Below are 22,338 nucleotides of genomic sequence, written 5' to 3'. Positions count from 1 at the left end.
ACCACTATAATTCGAATAGTTCGGATGGCGCAGTTTTTATCCAGTGTGTGCAGGAGGGTTTCCTCACACAATATGTGGATAGACCGACAAGAGGTGGGGCCACACTGGATTTGGTACTGGGTAATGAACCGGGCCAAGTGTTAGATTTGGTTGTGGGAGAGCACTTTGGAGATGGTGACCACAATTCGGTGATTTTCACTATCGCAATGGAGAGGGATAGGAACATATGGCAGGGCAAGGTTTATAACTGGGGGAAGGATAATTACGATGAGATCAGACAAGAATTGGAGAGCATAAGATGGAAACAGGAACTGTCAGTGTTGGCACAATTGGGATGTGGAGCTTGTTCAAGGAGCAAATACTGCGTGTCCTTGATATGTATGTCCCTGTCAGGCAGGGAGGAAATGGTTGAGTGAGGGAACCATGGTTTACAAAAGAGGTTGAATGTCTTGTCAAGAGGAAGAAGGGGGCTTTTGTAAGGATGAGAAAACAAGGTTCAGTTCGGGCACTTGAGGGATACAAGATAGCTAGGAAGGAGCTCAAGAAAGGACTTAGGCAAGCTAGGAGGGAGCATGAGAAGTCCTTGGCGGGTAGGATCAAGGAAAACCCCAAGGCTTTTTACACTTATGTGAGGAATAAAAGAATGACCAGGGTGAGGTTAGGGCCGGTCAAGTACAGTAATGGGGACGTGTGCATGGAGTCTGAAGATAGAGGAGAGGCCCTAAATGAATACTTTTCTTCAGTGTTCACAAAGGAGAGGGGCCATGTTGTTGAGGAGGATAGTGCGATACAAGCTGGTAGGCTGGAGGAGGTAGATATTCGGAAGGAAGATGTGTTAGAAATTTTGAGAAGCCTGAGGATCGATAAGTCCCCTGGGCCTGATGGGATATATCCTAGGATTCTTTGGGGGGCGAGGGATGAGATTGCAGAGCCTTTGGCTTCGATCTTTATGTCCTCACTGTCTACAGGAATAGTGCCAGAAGACTTGTTCAAGAAAGGGAATAGGTTATAACCCTGGGAATTATAGGCCGGTTAGTCTCACTTCAGTCATAGGTAAATTATTGGAAAGGGTCCTGAGGGATAGAATTTATGATCATTTGGAAAGATACAGCTTAATCTAGGATAGTCAGCACGGATTTGTGAGGGGTAAGTCTTGCCTCACAAGTTTGATTGTTTTCTTTGAGGTGGTAACTAAGTGTGTAGATGAAGGTAAAGCAGTTGATGTTGTATACATGGATTTTAGTAAGGCATTTGATAAGGTGCCCCATGGTCGGCTCATGCAGAAAGTAAGGAGGCATGGCATAGAGGGAAATTTGGCCGATTGGATCAGTAACTGGCTATCACATAGAAGACAGAGGGTGGTGGTAGATGGTAAATTTTCATCCTGGAGCCCAGTCACCAGTGGTGGACCACAGGGATCAGTGCTGGGTCCTCTGCTATTTGAGATTTTTATCAATGACGGATGATGGAGTTGAAGGTTGGGTTAGAAAATTTGCTGATGACACCAAGATTGGTGGAGTAGTGGATAATGTGGAGGGCTGTTGTAGAACATAGAACATAGAACATTACAGCGCAGTACAGGCCCTTCGGCCCTCGATGTTGCGCCGACCTGTGAAACCACTCTAAAGCCCATCTACACTATTCCCTTATCGTCCATATGTCTATCCAATGACCATTTGAATGCCCTTAGTGATGGCGAGTCCACTACTGTTGCAGGCAGGGCATTCCACGCCCTTACTACTCTCTGAGTAAAGAACCTACCTCTGACATCTGTCTTATATCTATCTCCCCTCAATTTAAAGCTATGTCCCCTCGTGCAAGACATCACCATCCGATGAAAAAGGCTCTCACTGTCTACCCTATCCAACCCTCTGATCATCTTGTATGCCTCAATTAAGTCACCTCTTAACCTTCTTCTCTCTAACGAAAACAGCCTCAAGTCTCTCAGCCTTCCCTCATAAGATCTTCCCTCCATACCAGGCAACATTCTGGTAAATCTCCTCTGCACCCTTTCCACATTCTTCCTATAATGCGGCGACCAGAATTGCACGCAATACTCCAAATGCGGCCGCACCAGAGTGTTGTATAGCTGCAACATGACCTCATGGTTCCAAAACTCAATCCCTCTACCAATAAAAGCTAACACACCGTACGCCTTCTTAATAACCCTCTCAACCTGGGTGGCAACTTTCAGGGATCTATGTACATGGACACCGAGATCTCTCTGCTCATCCACACTGCCAAGAATCTTACCATTAGCCCAGTACTCTGTCTTCCTGTTATTCCTTCCAAAATGAATCACCTCGCACATTTCTGCATTAAACTCCATTTGCCACCTCTCAGCCCAGCGCTGCAGCTTATCTATGTCCCTCTGTAACTTGTAACATCCTTCCGCACTGTCCACAACTCCACCGACTTTAGTGTCATCTGCAAATTTACTCACCCATCATTCTACGCCCTCCTCCAGGTCATTTATAAAAATGACAAACAGCAGTGGCCCCAAAACAGATCCTTGTGGTACACCACTAGCAACTGGACTCCAGTCTGAACATTTCCCATAAACCACCACCCTTTGTCTTCTTCCAGCTAGCCAATTTCTGATCCAAACTGCTAAATCACCCTGAATCCCATGCCTCCTTATTTTCTGCAGTAGCCTACCGTGGGGAACCTTATCAAACGCTTTACTGAAATCCATATACACCACATCAACTGCTTTACCCTCATCCACCTGTTTGGTCACCTTCTCAAAGAACTCAATAAGGTTTGTGAGGCACGACCTACCCTTCACAAAACAGTGTTGACTATCTCTAATCAAATTATTCCTTTCCAGATGATTATACATCCTATCTCTGATAAACCTTTCCAAGATTTTGCCCACAACAGAAGTAAGGCTCACTGGTCTATAGTTACCGGGTGATCTCTACTCCCCTTCTTGAACAAGGGGACAACATTTGCTATCCTCCAGTCTTCTGGCACTATTCCTGTAGACAAAGATGACTTAAAGATCAAGGCCAAAGGCTCAGCAATCTCCTCCCTAGCTTCCCAGAGAATCCTAGGATAAATCCCATCTTGCCCAGGGGACTTATCTATTTTCACACTTTCCAGAATTGCTAACACCTCCTCCTTATGAACCTCAAGCCCTTCTGGTCTAGTAGCCTGAATCTCAGTATTCTCCTCGACAACATTGTCTTTTTCCTGTGTGAATACTGACGAAAAATATTCATTTAGCACCTCTCCTATCTCCTCGGACTCCAAGCACAACCTCCCACTACTGTCCTTGACTGGCCCTACTCTTACCCTCGTCATTCGTTTATTCCTGACATATCTATAGAAAGCTTTAGGGTTATCCTTGATCCTACCTGCCAAAGACTTCTCATGTCCCCTCCTGGCTCTTCTTAGCTCTCTCTTTAGGGCCTTCCTAGCTAACTTGTAACCCTCGAGTGCCCTAACTGAACCTTCATGTCTCATCTTTCCATAAGCTTACTTCTTCCTCTTGACAATGTTTCGACTGCCTTAGTAAACCACGGTTCCCTTGCTCGACCACTTCCTCCCTGCCTGACAGGTACATACTTATCAAGGACACGCAGTAGCTGTTCCTTGAACAAGCTCCACATTTCCATTGTGCCCATCCCCTGCAGTTTTCCTCTTCATCCGATGCATCCTAAGTTTTGCCTCATCGCATCATAATTGCCTTTCCCCCATATATAACTCTTGCCCTGCGGTATATACCTATCCCTTTCCATCACTAAAGTAAACGTAATCGAATTGTGGTCACTATCACCAAAGTTGTAGGCTGCAAAGAGACATTGATAGGATGCAGAGTTGGGCTGAAAAGTAGCAGATGGAGTTTAACCCTGATAAGTGCGAGGTGATTCATTTTGAATGCGGATTACAGGGTCAACGGCAGGGTTCTGAGGAATGTGGAGGAGCAGAGAGATCTCAGAGTTCATGTCCATAGATCTCTGAAAGTTGCCATCCAAGTGAATAGAGCCGTAAAGAAGGCCTATAGTGTGTTAGCGTTTATTAACAGGGGGCTTGAGTTTAAGAGCCGCGGGGTTATGCTGCAACTGTACAGGACCCTGGTGAGACCACATTTGGAGTATTGTGTGCAGTTCTGGTCACCTCATTATAGGAAGGATGTGGAAGCATTGGAAAGGGTGCAAATGAGATTTACCAGGATGCTGCCTGGATTGGAGGGTAGGTCTTATGAGGAAAGGTTGAGGGAGCTAGGGCTTTTCTCATTGGAGCGGAGGAGGATGAGAGGCGACTTAATAGAGGTTTATAAGATGATGAGAGGGATAGATAGAGTGGACATTCAGCGACTATTTCCTCGGGAGGATGTAGCTGTTACAAGGGGGCATAACTATAAGGTTCGGGGTGGGAGATATAGGAGGGATGTCCGAGGTAGGTTCTTTACTCAGAGAGTGGTTAGGGTGTGGAATGGACTGCCTGCTGTGATAGTGGAGTCGGACACTTTAGGAACTTTCAAGCGGTTATTGGATAGGCACATGGAGTGCACTAGAATGATTGGGAGTAGGTTGATTTGATCTTAGTTTCAGACTAGCTCGGCACAACATCACGGGCCGAAGGGCCTGTACTGGGCTGTACAGTTCTATGTTCTATATGAATCATTCTGGTGAATCTCCTCTGTTTCCTCTCCAATGCCTTGACATCCTTCCTCAGTCTGGTGCCCAGAACTGGACACAGTCTCCAGGTGAGGCCCAACTAGTGTCTTACGCAAGCTCAACATGACCTCCTTACTCTTGTACTCACTGCCCAGTTAATGAAGCCCTAGATACCACATGCTTTATTAACTGCTCTCTCACATGTCCTGCCATCTTCAATGACTGATGTACACACGTACCAAGCTCCCTCTGTTCCTGCTCCTTCTGTAGCGATTCTCCCTTTAATTTTTACTGTCACTCCACATTCTTCCTGCAAAATTCAATCACCAATGCTTCTCTGCATTTAGCTCAGTGGGCTGGACAGCTGGTTTGTGATGCAGAGCGAGGCCAGCAGTGTGGGTTCAATCCCCGTACCGGCTGAGGTTATTCATGAAGGCCCCGCCTTCTCACCCTTGCCCCTCGACTGAGGTGTGGTGACCCTCAGGTTAAATCAACACCAGTCAGCTCCCCCCCCCTCGCAAAGGGGAAACCAGCCAGCTCCCCCCCCCCTCGCAAAGGGGAAAGCAGCCTATGGTCATCTGGGACTGTGGTAAGCGGGGTATTGTACCTGGCACTGTGGTAAGCGGGGTATTGTACCTGGCACTGTGGTAAGCGGGGTATTGTACCTGGCACTGTGGTAAGCGGGGTATTGTACCTGGCACTGTGGTAAGCGGGGTATTGTACCTGGCACTGTGGTAAGCGGGGTATTGTACCTGGCACTGTGGTAAGCGGGGTATTGTACCTGGCACTGTGGTAAGCGGGGTATTGTACCTGGCACTGTGGTAAGCGGGGTATTGTACCTGGCACTGTGGTAAGCGGGGTATTGTACCTGGCACTGTGGTAAGCGGGGTATTGTACCTGGCACTGTGGTAAGCGGGGTATTGTCATTGGACTAGTAATCCAGTGGAATGCTCTGGGTTAGAATCCTGCCATGGCAGATGGTGAAATTTGAATTCACAGAATCACGGAATACTACAGTGCAGGAAAGGCCCTTCGGCCCATCGAGCCTGCACAGCCGCATGAAAGGCCCCTGACCTGCCCACCTAATCCCATTTCCAGCTCTTGGCCACAGCCTCGAATGTTAAGACGGCCAAGTGCTCATCCAGGTACTTTTTAAAGGATGTGAGGCAACCGCCTCTCCCACCCTCCCAGGCAGCGCGTCCCAGACCCTCACCACCCTCCCAGGCAGCGCGTTCCAGACCCTCACCACCCTCCCAGGCAGCGCGTTCCAGACCCTCACCACCCTCCCAGGCAGCGCGTTCCAGACCCTCACCACCCTCCCAGGCAGCGCGTTCCAGACCCTCACCCCCCTCCCAGGCAGCGCGTTCCAGACCCTCACCACCCTCCCAGGCAGCGCGTTCCAGACCCTCACCACCCTCCCAGGCAGCGCGTTCCAGACCCTCACCACCCTCCCAGGCAGCGCGTTCCAGACCCTCACCCCCCTCCCAGGCAGCGCGTTCCAGACCCTCACCACCCTCCCAGGCAGCGCGTTCCAGACCCTCACCACCCTCCCAGGCAGTGTGTTCCAGACCCTCACCACCCTCCCAGGCAGCGCGTTCCAGACCCTCACCACCCTCCCAGGCAGCCCATTCCAGACCCTCACCACCCTCCCAGGCAGCGCGTTCCAGACCCTCACCACCCTCCCAGGCAGCGCGTTCCAGACCCTCACCACCCTCCCAGGCCGTGCGTTCCAGACCCTCACCACCCTCCCAGGCAGTGCGTTCCAGACCCTCACCTCCCTCTGAGTAAAAAGGTTTTTCCTCAAATCCCCCCTGAATCTCCCACCCCTCACTTTGAACTTGTGTCCCCCTCGTAACTGACCCTTCAACTGAGGGGAACAGCTGCTCCCTATCCACCCAGTCCATGCCCCTCACAATCTTGTCCACCTCAATCAGGTCGCCTCTCAGTCTTCAATTAAAATTTGGGATTAAAAGTCTAATGATGACCATGAAACCATTGTCGATTGTCGTAAAAACCCGTCTGGTTCACTAATGTCCTTTAGGGAGAGAAACCGGACATCAATACTTGATCTGATCTGCCTGTGACTCCAGATCCACAGCAATGTGGTGACTCTGTAATGCACTCTTACTCAGTTCGGGATGGACAATAAATGCCAGCCCTGCCCACATCCCATGAATGAATAGGAAAAAAGGCCCATGGTATCAAGTGCCTTCAACTGTTTTTTCATTATCCAAATTAAGCATGAGGTGAATGAGCAGCCATTGGAACGGTTGGTGATGGTCATTTTCATTTGGACATTTCAAATTGACATTCATCATTGTGATTGGAGGAACTCAAGTCATGCTTTCATTAATCAGGTGGTGCTGCCAAGCCACAGGTTGTGCATCGACCACCTCACCCATCCTCGTCAGACTAACAGTCTGTCCTCAGTGAGGAGACTGGATTCAATCTCAGACTGGATTGAATGGGAGATTCTGGATCTTACCTATTGCTTTCTTCAGAGTTTCAAAAGTGATTTCCTCAGCTGGCATTTTCTGTAACAGAGGAAACAAATCAAAGTTACTCAGATCTCTCTGTACCAACAAAATATATCAGTCAAGCAGAGAGAGGAAGAATTACATTTAAGCACGAAAGTGGTGAGCAAAGACTAATTAACACAAAGTAATTGTGATTTTAGTTGGTGTGAATGTGTGAATGAAACATTGTGTAACCTGAGGAAAAACACTCACTAGTGAGCATTGCATACTCCCAGTCAGACAGAGAAGATACATCGCAGGTGTCTCTCCGCTCCCTGGACAGCCAGAGTCCACATCACTATTGCAAGGGAATGTGTGGTCTTTGTGTAAATACCCTTATCCTGTCATCAATAATCTCAACATTTCCTAAGAAGGAGCATGTTGAAATGATCCTGCGCAATGCTTTGTAGTTGCTGCTAATCCCTGTTACTCTCTCCCTTACTGCGCCCCATCCCATCAGGCAGATCAGTTTTCACAGTCAGTCTTTACAACCTGCCACCCTCTGTGAGACTAATGTCAGCACCAGGGACGTACCTCCTCCTTTTCAGGGCTGTTGCGAGATTCCACTTCCACCTGGAGTGAGATGGTCTCTCCAATGCTCTTTCTCTTTGATAAACGATCCTCATCTGTGAGACAGCATTAAACAGCACAAATCAATCTGTGAGACAGCATTAAACAGCACAAATCAATCTGTGAGGCAGCATTAAACAGCACCAATCAATCTGTGAGACAGCATTAAACAGCACCAATCAATCTGTGAGACAGCATTAAACAGCACCAATCAATCTGTGAGGCAGCATTAAACAGCACCAATCAATCTGTGAGACAGCATTAAACAGCACCAATCAATCTGTGAGGCAGCATTAAACAGCACCAATCAATCTGTGAGACAGCATTAAACAGCACCAATCAATCTGTGAGACAGCATTAAACAGCACCAATCAATCTGTGAGACAGCATTAAACAGCACCAATCAATCTGTGAGAGAGCATTAAACAGCATCAATCAATCTGTGAGACAGCATTAAACAGCACCAATCAATCTGTGAGACAGCATTAAACAGCAACAATCAATCTGTGAGGCAGCATTAAACAGCAACAATCAATCTGTGAGAGAGCATTAAACAGCACCAATCAATCTGTGAGACAGCATTAAACAGCACCAATCAATCTGTGAGGCAGCATTAAACAGCACCAATCAATCTGTGAGACAGCATTAAACAGCACCAATCAATCTGTGAGACAGCATTAAACAGCACCAATCAATCTGTGAGACAGCATTAAACAGCACCAATCAATCTGTGAGGCAGCATTAAACAGCACCAATCAATCTGTGAGACAGCATTAAACAGCACCAATCAATCTGTGAGACAGCATTAAACAGCACCAATCAATCTGTGAGGCAGCATTAAACAGCACCAATCAATCTGTGAGAGAGCATTAAACAGCACCAATCAATCTGTGAGACAGCATTAAACAGCACCAATCAATCTGTGAGAGAGCATTAAACAGCACCAATCAATCTGTGAGACAGCATTAAACAGCACCAATCAATCTGTGAGGCAGCATTAAACAGCACCAATCAATCTGTGAGACAGCATTAAACAGCACCAATCAATCTGTGAGACAGCATTAAACAGCACCAATCAATCTGTGAGACAGCATTAAACAGCACCAATCAATCTGTGAGACAGCATTAAACAGCACCAATCAATCTGTGAGGCAGCATTAAACAGCACCAATCAATCTGTGAGAGAGCATTAAACAGCACCAATCAATCTGTGAGACAGCATTAAACAGCACCAATCAATCTGTGAGGCAGCATTAAACAGCACCAATCAATCTGTGAGAGAGCATTAAACAGCACCAATCAATCTGTGAGACAGCATTAAACAGCACCAATCAATCTGTGAGGCAGCATTAAACAGCACCAATCAATCTGTGAGAGAGCATTAAACAGCACCAATCAATCTGTGAGAGAGCATTAAACAGCACCAATCAATCTGTGAGACAGCATTAAACAGCACCAATCAATCTGTGAGAGAGCATTAAACAGCACCAATCAATCTGTGAGACAGCATTAAACAGCACCAATCAATCTGTGAGACAGCATTAAACAGCACCAATCAATCTGTGAGACAGCATTAAACAGCACCAATCAATCTGTGAGACAGCATTAAACAGCACCAATCAATCTGTGAGAGAGCATTAAACAGCACCAATCAATCTGTGAGAGAGCATTAAACAGCACCAATCAATCTGTGAGAGAGCATTAAACAGCACCAATCAATCTGTGAGACAGCATTAAACAGCACCAATCAATCTGTGAGACAGCATTAAACAGCACCAATCAATCTGTGAGACAGCATTAAACAGCAACAATCAATCTGTGAGACAGCATTAAACAGCACCAATCAATCTGTGAGACAGCATTAAACAGCACCAATCAATCTGTGAGAGAGCATTAAACAGCACCAATCAATCTGTGAGAGAGCATTAAACAGCACCAATCAATCTGTGAGACAGCATTAAACAGCACCAATCAATCTGTGAGGCAGCATTAAACAGCACCAATCAATCTGTGAGACAGCATTAAACAGCACCAATCAATCTGTGAGACAGCATTAAACAGCACCAATCAATCTGTGAGACAGCATTAAACAGCACCAATCAATCTGTGAGACAGCATTAAACAGCACCAATCAATCTGTGAGACAGTATTAAACAGCACCAATCAATCTGTGAGACAGCATTAAACAGCACCAATCAATCTGTGAGACAGCATTAAACAGCACCAATCAATCTGTGAGAGAGCATTAAACAGCACCAATCAATCTGTGAGACAGCATTAAACAGCACCAATCAATCTGTGAGACAGCATTAAACAGCACCAATCAATCTGTGAGACAGCATTAAACAGCACCAATCAATCTGTGAGAGAGCATTAAACAGCACCAATCAATCTGTGAGACAGCATTAAACAGCACCAATCAATCTGTGAGAGAGCATTAAACAGCACAAATCAATCTGTGAGACAGCATTAAACAGCACCAATCAATCTGTGAGACAGCATTAAACAGCACCAATCAATCTGTGAGACAGCATTAAACAGCACCAATCAATCTGTGAGAGAGCATTAAACAGCACCAATCAATCTGTGAGACAGCATTAAACAGCACCAATCAATCTGTGAGACAGCATTAAACAGCACCAATCAATCTGTGAGACAGCATTAAACAGCACCAATCAATCTGTGAGACAGCATTAAACAGCACCAATCAATCTGTGAGACAGCATTAAACAGCACCAATCAATCTGTGAGAGAGCATTAAACAGCACCAATCAATCTGTGAGACAGCATTAAACAGCACCAATCAATCTGTGAGGCAGCATTAAACAGCACCAATCAATCTGTGAGGCAGCATTAAACAGCACCAATCAATCTGTGAGAGAGCATTAAACAGCACCAATCAATCTGTGAGACAGCGTTAAACAGCACCAATCAATCTGTGAGGCAGCATTAAACAGCACCAATCAATCTGTGAGACAGCATTAAACAGCACCAATCAATCTGTGAGACAGTATTAAACAGCACCAATCAATCTGTGAGGCAGCATTAAACAGCACCAATCAATCTGTGAGAGAGCATTAAACAGCACCAATCAATCTGTGAGACAGCATTAAACAGCACCAATCAATCTGTGAGACAGCATTAAACAGCACCAATCAATCTGTGAGACAGCATTAAACAGCACCAATCAATCTGTGAGAGAGCATTAAACAGCACCAATCAATCTGTGAGACAGCATTAAACAGCACCAATCAATCTGTGAGACAGCATTAAACAGCACCAATCAATCTGTGAGACAGCATTAAACAGCACCAATCAATCTGTGAGACAGTATTAAACAGCACCAATCAATCTGTGAGACAGCATTAAACAGCACCAATCAATCTGTGAGAGAGCATTAAACAGCACCAATCAATCTGTGAGACAGCATTAAACAGCACCAATCAATCTGTGAGACAGCATTAAACAGCACCAATCAATCTGTGAGACAGCATTAAACAGCACCAATCAATCTGTGAGACAGCATTAAACAGCACCAATCAATCTGTGAGGCAGCATTAAACAGCACCAATCAATCTGTGAGACAGCATTAAACAGCACCAATCAATCTGTGAGACAGCATTAAACAGCACCAATCAATCTGTGAGACAGCATTAAACAGCACCAATCAATCTGTGAGAGAGCATTAAACAGCACCAATCAATCTGTGAGACAGCATTAAACAGCACCAATCAATCTGTGAGACAGCATTAAACAGCACCAATCAATCTGTGAGAGAGCATTAAACAGCACCAATCAATCTGTGAGACAGCATTAAACAGCACCAATCAATCTGTGAGACAGCATTAAACAGCACCAATCAATCTGTGAGAGCAGCATTAAACAGCACCAATCAATCTGTGAGACAGCATTAAACAGCACCAATCAATCTGTGAGACAGCATTAAACAGCACCAATCAATCTGTGAGACAGCATTAAACAGCACCAATCAATCTGTGAGGCAGCATTAAACAGCACCAATCAATCTGTGAGACAGCATTAAACAGCACCAATCAATCTGTGAGGCAGCATTAAACAGCACCAATCAATCTGTGAGACAGCATTAAACAGCACCAATCAATCTGTGAGAGAGCATTAAACAGCACCAATCAATCTGTGAGGCAGCATTAAACAGCACCAATCAATCTGTGAGACAGCATTAAACAGCACCAATCAATCTGTGAGACAGCGTTAAACAGCACCAATCAATCTGTGAGGCAGCATTAAACAGCACCAATCAATCTGTGAGACAGCATTAAACAGCACCAATCAATCTGTGAGACAGTATTAAACAGCACCAATCAATCTGTGAGACAGCATTAAACAGCACCAATCAATCTGTGAGACAGCATTAAACAGCACCAATCAATCTGTGAGACAGCATTAAACAGCACCAATCAATCTGTGAGACAGCATTAAACAGCACCAATCAATCTGTGAGACAGCATTAAACAGCACCAATCAATCTGTGAGACAGCATTAAACAGCACCAATCAATCTGTGAGACAGCATTAAACAGCACCAATCAATCTGTGAGACAGCATTAAACAGCACCAATCAATCTGTGAGACAGCATTAAACAGCACCAATCAATCTGTGAGACAGCATTAAACAGCACCAATCAATCTGTGAGACAGCATTAAACAGCACCAATCAATCTGTGAGACAGCATTAAACAGCACCAATCAATCTGTGAGAGAGCATTAAACAGCAACCAAACAATCTGTGAAGACAGCATTAAACAGCACCAATCAATCTGTGAGACAGCATTAAACAGCACCAATCAATCTGTGAGACAGCATTAAACAGCACCAATCAATCTGTGAGACAGCATTAAACAGCACCAATCAATCTGTGAGGCAGCATTAAACAGCACCAATCAATCTGTGAGAGAGCATTAAACAGCACCAATCAATCTGTGAGAGAGCATTAAACAGCACCAATCAATCTGTGAGACAGCATTAAACAGCACCAATCAATCTGTGAGACAGCATTAAACAGCACCAATCAATCTGTGAGGCAGCATTAAACAGCACCAATCAATCTGTGAGACAGCATTAAACAGCACCAATCAATCTGTGAGGCAGCATTAAACAGCACCAATCAATCTGTGAGACAGCATTAAACAGCACCAATCAATCTGTGAGACAGCATTAAACAGCACCAATCAATCTGTGAGACAGCATTAAACAGCACCAATCAATCTGTGAGACAGCATTAAACAGCACCAATCAATCTGTGAGAGAGCATTAAACAGCACCAATCAATCTGTGAGGGAGCATTAAACAGCACCAATCAATCTGTGAGAGAGCATTAAACAGCACCAATCAATCTGTGAGACAGCATTAAACAGCACCAATCAATCTGTGAGGCAGCATTAAACAGCACCAATCAATCTGTGAGAGAGCATTAAACAGCACCAATCAATCTGTGAGACAGCATTAAACAGCACCAATCAATCTGTGAGACAGCATTAAACAGCACCAATCAATCTGTGAGACAGCATTAAACAGCACCAATCAATCTGTGAGACAGCATTAAACAGCACCAATCAATCTGTGAGACAGCATTAAACAGCACCAATCAATCTGTGAGACAGCATTAAACAGCACCAATCAATCTGTGAGACAGCATTAAACAGCACCAATCAATCTGTGAGACAGCATTAAACAGCACCAATCAATCTGTGAGACAGCATTAAACAGCACCAATCAATCTGTGAGGCAGCATTAAACAGCACCAATCAATCTGTGAGAGCAGCATTAAACAGCACCAATCAATCTGTGAGACAGCATTAAACAGCACCAATCAATCTGTGAGACAGCATTAAACAGCACCAATCAATCTGTGAGACAGCATTAAACAGCACCAATCAATCTGTGAGAGCAGCAGCATTAAACAGCACCAATCAATCTGTGAGACAGCATTAAACAGCACCAATCAATCTGTGAGGCAGCATTAAACAGCACCAATCAATCTGTGAGACAGCATTAAACAGCACCAATCAATCTGTGAGAGAGCATTAAACAGCACCAATCAATCTGTGAGACAGCATTAAACAGCACCAATCAATCTGTGAGGCAGCATTAAACAGCACCAATCAATCTGTGAGACAGCATTAAACAGCACCAATCAATCTGTGAGACAGCATTAAACAGCACCAATCAATCTGTGAGGCAGCATTAAACAGCACCAATCAATCTGTGAGACAGCATTAAACAGCACCAATCAATCTGTGAGAGAGCATTAAACAGCACCAATCAATCTGTGAGACAGCATTAAACAGCACCAATCAATCTGTGAGACAGCATTAAACAGCACCAATCAATCTGTGAGACAGCATTAAACAGCACCAATCAATCTGTGAGAGAGCATTAAACAGCACCAATCAATCTGTGAGACAGCATTAAACAGCACCAATCAATCTGTGAGACGAGCATTAAACAGCACCAATCAATCTGTGAGAGAGCATTAAACAGCACCAATCAATCTGTGAGACAGCATTAAACAGCACCAATCAATCTGTGAGGACAGCATTAAACAGCACCAATCAATCTGTGAGACAGCATTAAACAGCACCAATCAATCTGTGAGAGCAGCATTAAACAGCACCAATCAATCTGTGAGACAGCATTAAACAGCACCAATCAATCTGTGAGAGCAGCATTAAACAGCACCAATCAATCTGTGAGAGAGCATTAAACAGCACCAATCAATCTGTGAGACAGCATTAAACAGCACAATCAATCTGTGAGAGCAGCATTAAACAGCACCAATCAATCTGTGAGAGAGCATTAAACAGCACCAATCAATCTGTGAGAGAGCATTAAACAGCACCAATCAATCTGTGAGACAGCATTAAACAGCACCAATCAATCTGTGAGACAGCATTAAACAGCACCAATCAATCTGTGAGAGAGCATTAAACAGCACCAATCAATCTGTGAGACAGCATTAAACAGCACCAATCAATCTGTGAGACAGCATTAAACAGCACCAATCAATCTGTGAGAGAGCATTAAACAGCACCAATCAATCTGTGAGGCAGCATTAAACAGCACCAATCAATCTGTGAGACAGCATTAAACAGCACCAATCAATCTGTGAGAGCAGCATTAAACAGCACCAATCAATCTGTGAGACAGCATTAAACAGCACCAATCAATCTGTGAGAGAGCATTAAACAGCACCAATCAATCTGTGAGACAGCATTAAACAGCACCAATCAATCTGTGAGACAGCATTAAACAGCACCAATCAATCTGTGAGAGCAGCATTAAACAGCACCAATCAATCTGTGAGACAGCATTAAACAGCACCAATCAATCTGTGAGACAGCATTAAACAGCACCAATCAATCTGTGAGAGAGCATTAAACAGCACCAATCAATCTGTGAGACAGCATTAAACAGCACCAATCAATCTGTGAGAGAGCATTAAACAGCACCAATCAATCTGTGAGACAGCATTAAACAGCACCAATCAATCTGTGAGAGAGCATTAAACAGCACCAATCAATCTGTGAGACAGCATTAAACAGCACCAATCAATCTGTGAGACAGCATTAAACAGCACCAATCAATCTGTGAGAGAGCATTAAACAGCACCAATCAATCTGTGAGACAGCATTAAACAGCACCAATCAATCTGTGAGAGAGCATTAAACAGCACCAATCAATCTGTGAGACAGCATTAAACAGCACCAATCAATCTGTGAGACAGCATTAAACAGCACCAATCAATCTGTGAGACAGCATTAAACAGCACCAATCAATCTGTGAGAGAGCATTAAACAGCACCAATCAATCTGTGAGACAGCATTAAACAGCACCAATCAATCTGTGAGACAGCATTAAACAGCACCAATCAATCTGTGAGACAGCATTAAACAGCACCAATCAATCTGTGAGAGAGCATTAAACAGCACAAATCAATCTGTGAGACAGCATTAAACAGCACCAATCAATCTGTGAGAGAGCATTAAACAGCACCAATCAATCTGTGAGGGAGCATTAAACAGCACCAATCAATCTGTGAGAGCAGCATTAAACAGCACCAATCAATCTGTGAGAGCAGCATTAAACAGCACCAATCAATCTGTGAGAGAGCATTAAACAGCACCAATCAATCTGTGAGAGCAGCATTAAACAGCACCAATCAATCTGTGAGAGAGCATTAAACAGCACCAATCAATCTGTGAGAGCAGCATTAAACAGCACCAATCAATCTGTGAGAGAGCATTAAACAGCACCAATCAATCTGTGAGGCAGCATTAAACAGCACCAATCAATCTGTGAGAGAGCATTAAACAGCACCAATCAATCTGTGAGAGAGCATTAAACAGCACCAATCAATCTGTGAGAGCAGCATTAAACAGCACCAATCAATCTGTGAGAGCAGCATTAAACAGCACCAATCAATCTGTGAGAGAGCATTAAACAGCACCAATCAATCTGTGAGAGCAGCATTAAACAGCACCAATCAATCTGTGAGACAGCATTAAACAGCACCAATCAATCTGTGAGACAGCATTAAACAGCACCAATCAATCTGTGAGACAGCATTAAACAGCACCAATCAATCTGTGAGACAGCATTAAACAGCACCAATCAATCTGTGAGACAGCATTAAACAGCACCAATCAATCTGTGAGAGCAGCATTAAACAGCACCAATCAATCTGTGAGACAGCATTAAACAGCACAAATCAATCTGTGAGACAGCATTAAACAGCACCAATCAATCTGTGAGAAGCATTAAACAGCACAATCAATCTGTGAGAGCATTAAACAGCACCAATCAATCTGTGAGGCAGCATTAAACAGCACCAATCAATCTGTGAGACAGCATTAAACAGCACCAATCAATCTGTGAGAGCAGCATTAAACAGCACCAATCAATCTGTGAGGCAGCATTAAACAGCACCAATCAATCTGTGAGACAGCATTAAACAGCACCAATCAATCTGTGAGGCAGCATTAAACAGCACCAATCAATCTGTGAGACAGCATTAAACAGCACCAATCAATCTGTGAGACAGCATTAAACAGCACCAATCAATCTGTGAGAGAGCATTAAACAGCACCAATCAATCTGTGAGACAGCATTAAACAGCACCAATCAATCTGTGAGGCAGCATTAAACAGCACCAATCAATCTGTGAGGCAGCATTAAACAGCACCAATCAATCTGTGAGACAGCATTAAACAGCACCAATCAATCTGTGAGAGAGCATTAAACAGCACCAATCAATCTGTGAGACAGCATTAAACAGCACCAATCAATCTGTGAGGACAGCATTAAACAGCACCAATCAATCTGTGAGGCAGCATTAAACAGCACCAATCAATCTGTGAGAGAGCATTAAACAGCACCAATCAATCTGTGAGGCAGCATTAAACAGCACCAATCAATCTGTGAGAGAGCATTAAACAGCACCAATCAATCTGTGAGACAGCATTAAACAGCACCAATCAATCTGTGAGAGAGCATTAAACAGCACCAATCAATCTGTGAGAGAGCATTAAACAGCACCAATCAATCTGTGAGACAGCATTAAACAGCACCAATCAATCTGTGAGAGAGCATTAAACAGCACCAATCAATCTGTGAGACAGCATTAAACAGCACCAATCAATCTGTGAGACAGCATTAAACAGCACCAATCAATCTGTGAGACAGCATTAAACAGCACCAATCAATCTGTGAGACAGCATTAAACAGCACCAATCAATCTGTGAGACAGCATTAAACAGCACCAATCAATCTGTGAGACAGCATTAAACAGCACCAATCAATCTGTGAGGCAGCATTAAACAGCACCAATCAATCTGTGAGACAGCATTAAACAGCACCAATCAATCTGTGAGGCAGCATTAAACAGCACCAATCAATCTGTGAGACAGCATTAAACAGCACCAATCAATCTGTGAGACAGCATTAAACAGCACCAATCAATCTGTGAGAGAGCATTAAACAGCACCAATCAATCTGTGAGGCAGCATTAAACAGCACCAATCAATCTGTGAGAGAGCATTAAACAGCACCAATCAATCTGTGAGAGCAGCATTAAACAGCACAAATCAATCTGTGAGAGAGCATTAAACAGCACCAATCAATCTGTGAGAGAGCATTAAACAGCACCAATCAATCTGTGAGGCAGCATTAAACAGCACCAATCAATCTGTGAGAGAGCATTAAACAGCACCAATCAATCTGTGAGAGAGCATTAAACAGCACCAATCAATCTGTGAGGCAGCATTAAACAGCACCAATCAATCTGTGAGACAGCATTAAACAGCACCAATCAATCTGTGAGGAGCATTAAACAGCACCAATCAATCTGTGAGACAGCATTAAACAGCACCAATCAATCTGTGAGACAGCATTAAACAGCACCAATCAATCTGTGAGAGAGCATTAAACAGCACCAATCAATCTGTGAGGCAGCATTAAACAGCACCAATCAATCTGTGAGAGAGCATTAAACAGCACCAATCAATCTGTGAGACAGCATTAAACAGCACCAATCAATCTGTGAGACAGCATTAAACAGCACCAATCAATCTGTGAGAGCAGCATTAAACAGCACCAATCAATCTGTGAGAGAGCATTAAACAGCACCAATCAATCTGTGAGAGAGCATTAAACAGCACCAATCAATCTGTGAGGCAGCATTAAACAGCACCAATCAATCTGTGAGAGAGCATTAAACAGCACCAATCAATCTGTGAGACAGCATTAAACAGCACCAATCAATCTGTGAGAGAGCATTAAACAGCACCAATCAATCTGTGAGGCAGCATTAAACAGCACCAATCAATCTGTGAGGCAGCATTAAACAGCACCAATCAATCTGTGAGACAGCATTAAACAGCACCAATCAATCTGTGAGAGAGCATTAAACAGCACCAATCAATCTGTGAGGCAGCATTAAACAGCACCAATCAATCTGTGAGGAGCATTAAACAGCACCAATCAATCTGTGAGAGAGCATTAAACAGCACCAATCAATCTGTGAGACAGCATTAAACAGCACCAATCAATCTGTGAGACAGCATTAAACAGCACCAATCAATCTGTGAGACAGCATTAAACAGCACCAATCAATCTGTGAGAGAGCATTAAACAGCACCAATCAATCTGTGAGACAGCATTAAACAGCACCAATCAATCTGTGAGACAGCATTAAACAGCACCAATCAATCTGTGAGACAGCATTAAACAGCACCAATCAATCTGTGAGAGAGCATTAAACAGCACCAATCAATCTGTGAGACAGCATTAAACAGCACCAATCAATCTGTGAGGACAGCATTAAACAGCACCAATCAATCTGTGAGACAGCATTAAACAGCACCAATCAATCTGTGAGACAGCATTAAACAGCACCAATCAATCTGTGAGAGAGCATTAAACAGCACCAATCAATCTGTGAGACAGCATTAAACAGCACCAATCAATCTGTGAGACAGCATTAAACAGCACCAATCAATCTGTGAGACAGCATTAAACAGCACCAATCAATCTGTGAGAGAGCATTAAACAGCACCAATCAATCTGTGAGAGAGCATTAAACAGCACCAATCAATCTGTGAGAGAGCATTAAACAGCACCAATCAATCTGTGAGACAGCATTAAACAGCACCAATCAATCTGTGAGACAGCATTAAACAGCACCAATCAATCTGTGAGACAGCATTAAACAGCACCAATCAATCTGTGAGGACAGCATTAAACAGCACCAATCAATCTGTGAGACAGCATTAAACAGCACCAATCAATCTGTGAGACAGCATTAAACAGCACCAATCAATCTGTGAGAGAGCATTAAACAGCACCAATCAATCTGTGAGAGAGCATTAAACAGCACCAATCAATCTGTGAGACAGCATTAAACAGCACCAATCAATCTGTGAGAGAGCATTAAACAGCACCAATCAATCTGTGAGACAGCATTAAACAGCACCAATCAATCTGTGAGACAGCATTAAACAGCACCAATCAATCTGTGAGGCAGCATTAAACAGCACCAATCAATCTGTGAGGCAGCATTAAACAGCACCAATCAATCTGTGAGAGCAGCATTAAACAGCACCAATCAATCTGTGAGGCAGCATTAAACAGCACCAATCAATCTGTGAGACAGCATTAAACAGCACCAATCAATCTGTGAGACAGCATTAAACAGCACCAATCAATCTGTGAGAGCAGCATTAAACAGCACCAATCAATCTGTGAGGACAGCATTAAACAGCACCAATCAATCTGTGAGAGAGCATTAAACAGCACCAATCAATCTGTGAGACAGCATTAAACAGCACCAATCAATCTGTGAGAGAGCATTAAACAGCACCAATCAATCTGTGAGAGAGCATTAAACAGCACCAATCAATCTGTGAGGCAGCATTAAACAGCACCAATCAATCTGTGAGAGAGCATTAAACAGCACCAATCAATCTGTGAGACAGCATTAAACAGCACCAATCAATCTGTGAGAGCAGCATTAAACAGCACCAATCAATCTGTGAGACAGCATTAAACAGCACCAATCAATCTGTGAGGGAGCATTAAACAGCACCAATCAATCTGTGAGAGAGCATTAAACAGCACCAATCAATCTGTGAGAGAGCATTAAACAGCACCAATCAATCTGTGAGAGAGCATTAAACAGCACCAATCAATCTGTGAGGCAGCATTAAACAGCACCAATCAATCTGTGAGACAGCATTAAACAGCACCAATCAATCTGTGAGAGAGCATTAAACAGCACCAATCAATCTGTGAGGCAGCATTAAACAGCACCAATCAATCTGTGAGACAGCATTAAACAGCACCAATCAATCTGTGAGAGAGCATTAAACAGCACCAATCAATCTGTGAGAGAGCATTAAACAGCACCAATCAATCTGTGAGGCAGCATTAAACAGCACCAATCAATCTGTGAGAGAGCATTAAACAGCACCAATCAATCTGTGAGACAGCATTAAACAGCACCAATCAATCTGTGAGACAGCATTAAACAGCACCAATCAATCTGTGAGACAGCATTAAACAGCACCAATCAATCTGTGAGACAGCATTAAACAGCACCAATCAATCTGTGAGACAGCATTAAACAGCACCAATCAATCTGTGAGAGAGCATTAAACAGCACCAATCAATCTGTGAGGCAGCATTAAACAGCACCAATCAATCTGTGAGAGAGCATTAAACAGCACCAATCAATCTGTGAAGACAGCATTAAACAGCACCAATCAATCTGTGAGAGAGCATTAAACAGCACCAATCAATCTGTGAGAGAGCATTAAACAGCACCAATCAATCTGTGAGAGCAGCATTAAACAGCACCAATCAATCTGTGAGAGAGCATTAAACAGCACCAATCAATCTGTGAGACAGCATTAAACAGCACCAATCAATCTGTGAGACAGCATTAAACAGCACCAATCAATCTGTGAGACAGCATTAAACAGCACCAATCAATCTGTGAGAGAGCATTAAACAGCACCAATCAATCTGTGAGAGAGCATTAAACAGCACCAATCAATCTGTGAGAGCAGCATTAAACAGCACCAATCAATCTGTGAGAGCAGCATTAAACAGCACCAATCAATCTGTGAGACAGCATTAAACAGCACCAATCAATCTGTGAGACAGCATTAAACAGCACCAATCAATCTGTGAGACAGCATTAAACAGCACCAATCAATCTGTGAGACAGCATTAAACAGCACCAATCAATCTGTGAGGCAGCATTAAACAGCACCAATCAATCTGTGAGAGCAGCATTAAACAGCACCAATCAATCTGTGAGAGAGCATTAAACAGCACCAATCAATCTGTGAGACAGCATTAAACAGCACCAATCAATCTGTGAGAGAGCATTAAACAGCACCAATCAATCTGTGAGACAGCATTAAACAGCACCAATCAATCTGTGAGACAGCATTAAACAGCACCAATCAATCTGTGAGCAGCATTAAACAGCACCAATCAATCTGTGAGAGAGCATTAAACAGCACCAATCAATCTGTGAGGACAGCATTAAACAGCACCAATCAATCTGTGAGACAGCATTAAACAGCACCAATCAATCTGTGAGACAGCATTAAACAGCACCAATCAATCTGTGAGACAGCATTAAACAGCACCAATCAATCTGTGAGAGAGCATTAAACAGCACCAATCAATCTGTGAGACAGCATTAAACAGCACCAATCAATCTGTGAGGACAGCATTAAACAGCACCAATCAATCTGTGAGACAGCATTAAACAGCACCAATCAATCTGTGAGACAGCATTAAACAGCACCAATCAATCTGTGAGACGAGCATTAAACAGCACCAATCAATCTGTGAGACAGCATTAAACAGCACCAATCAATCTGTGAGAGCAGCATTAAACAGCACCAATCAATCTGTGAGAGCAGCATTAAACAGCACCAATCAATCTGTGAGACAGCATTAACAGCACCAATCAATCTGTGAGAGCAGCATTAAACAGCACCAATCAATCTGTGAGAGAGCATTAAACAGCACCAATCAATCTGTGAGAGAGCATTAAACAGCACCAATCAATCTGTGAGA

General features: G+C 43.7%; 1 protein-coding gene across 1 annotated transcript in view; it reads right to left on the bottom strand.

The window, feature by feature from the left end:
- LOC140425173 (protein EFR3 homolog B-like) overlaps positions 1 to 22,338 on the bottom strand; it is a 61,483-nt gene that overhangs the window by 30,458 nt on the left and 8,687 nt on the right. Inside the window, exons 2-3 of the mRNA XM_072509203.1 lie at positions 7,676 to 7,767; positions 7,111 to 7,159 (exon numbers count right to left, since the gene is read on the bottom strand). Of these exons, the coding sequence (XP_072365304.1) occupies positions 7,111 to 7,159; positions 7,676 to 7,767 (141 nt within the window). The remainder of the gene's footprint in view (positions 1 to 7,110; positions 7,160 to 7,675; positions 7,768 to 22,338) is intronic.

The sequence above is a fragment of the Scyliorhinus torazame genome, chromosome 1, assembly GCF_047496885.1.
Source record: "Scyliorhinus torazame isolate Kashiwa2021f chromosome 1, sScyTor2.1, whole genome shotgun sequence".
Taxonomy (NCBI): domain Eukaryota; kingdom Metazoa; phylum Chordata; class Chondrichthyes; order Carcharhiniformes; family Scyliorhinidae; genus Scyliorhinus; species Scyliorhinus torazame.
This window is presented reverse-complemented; position numbering and strand designations above follow the sequence as displayed.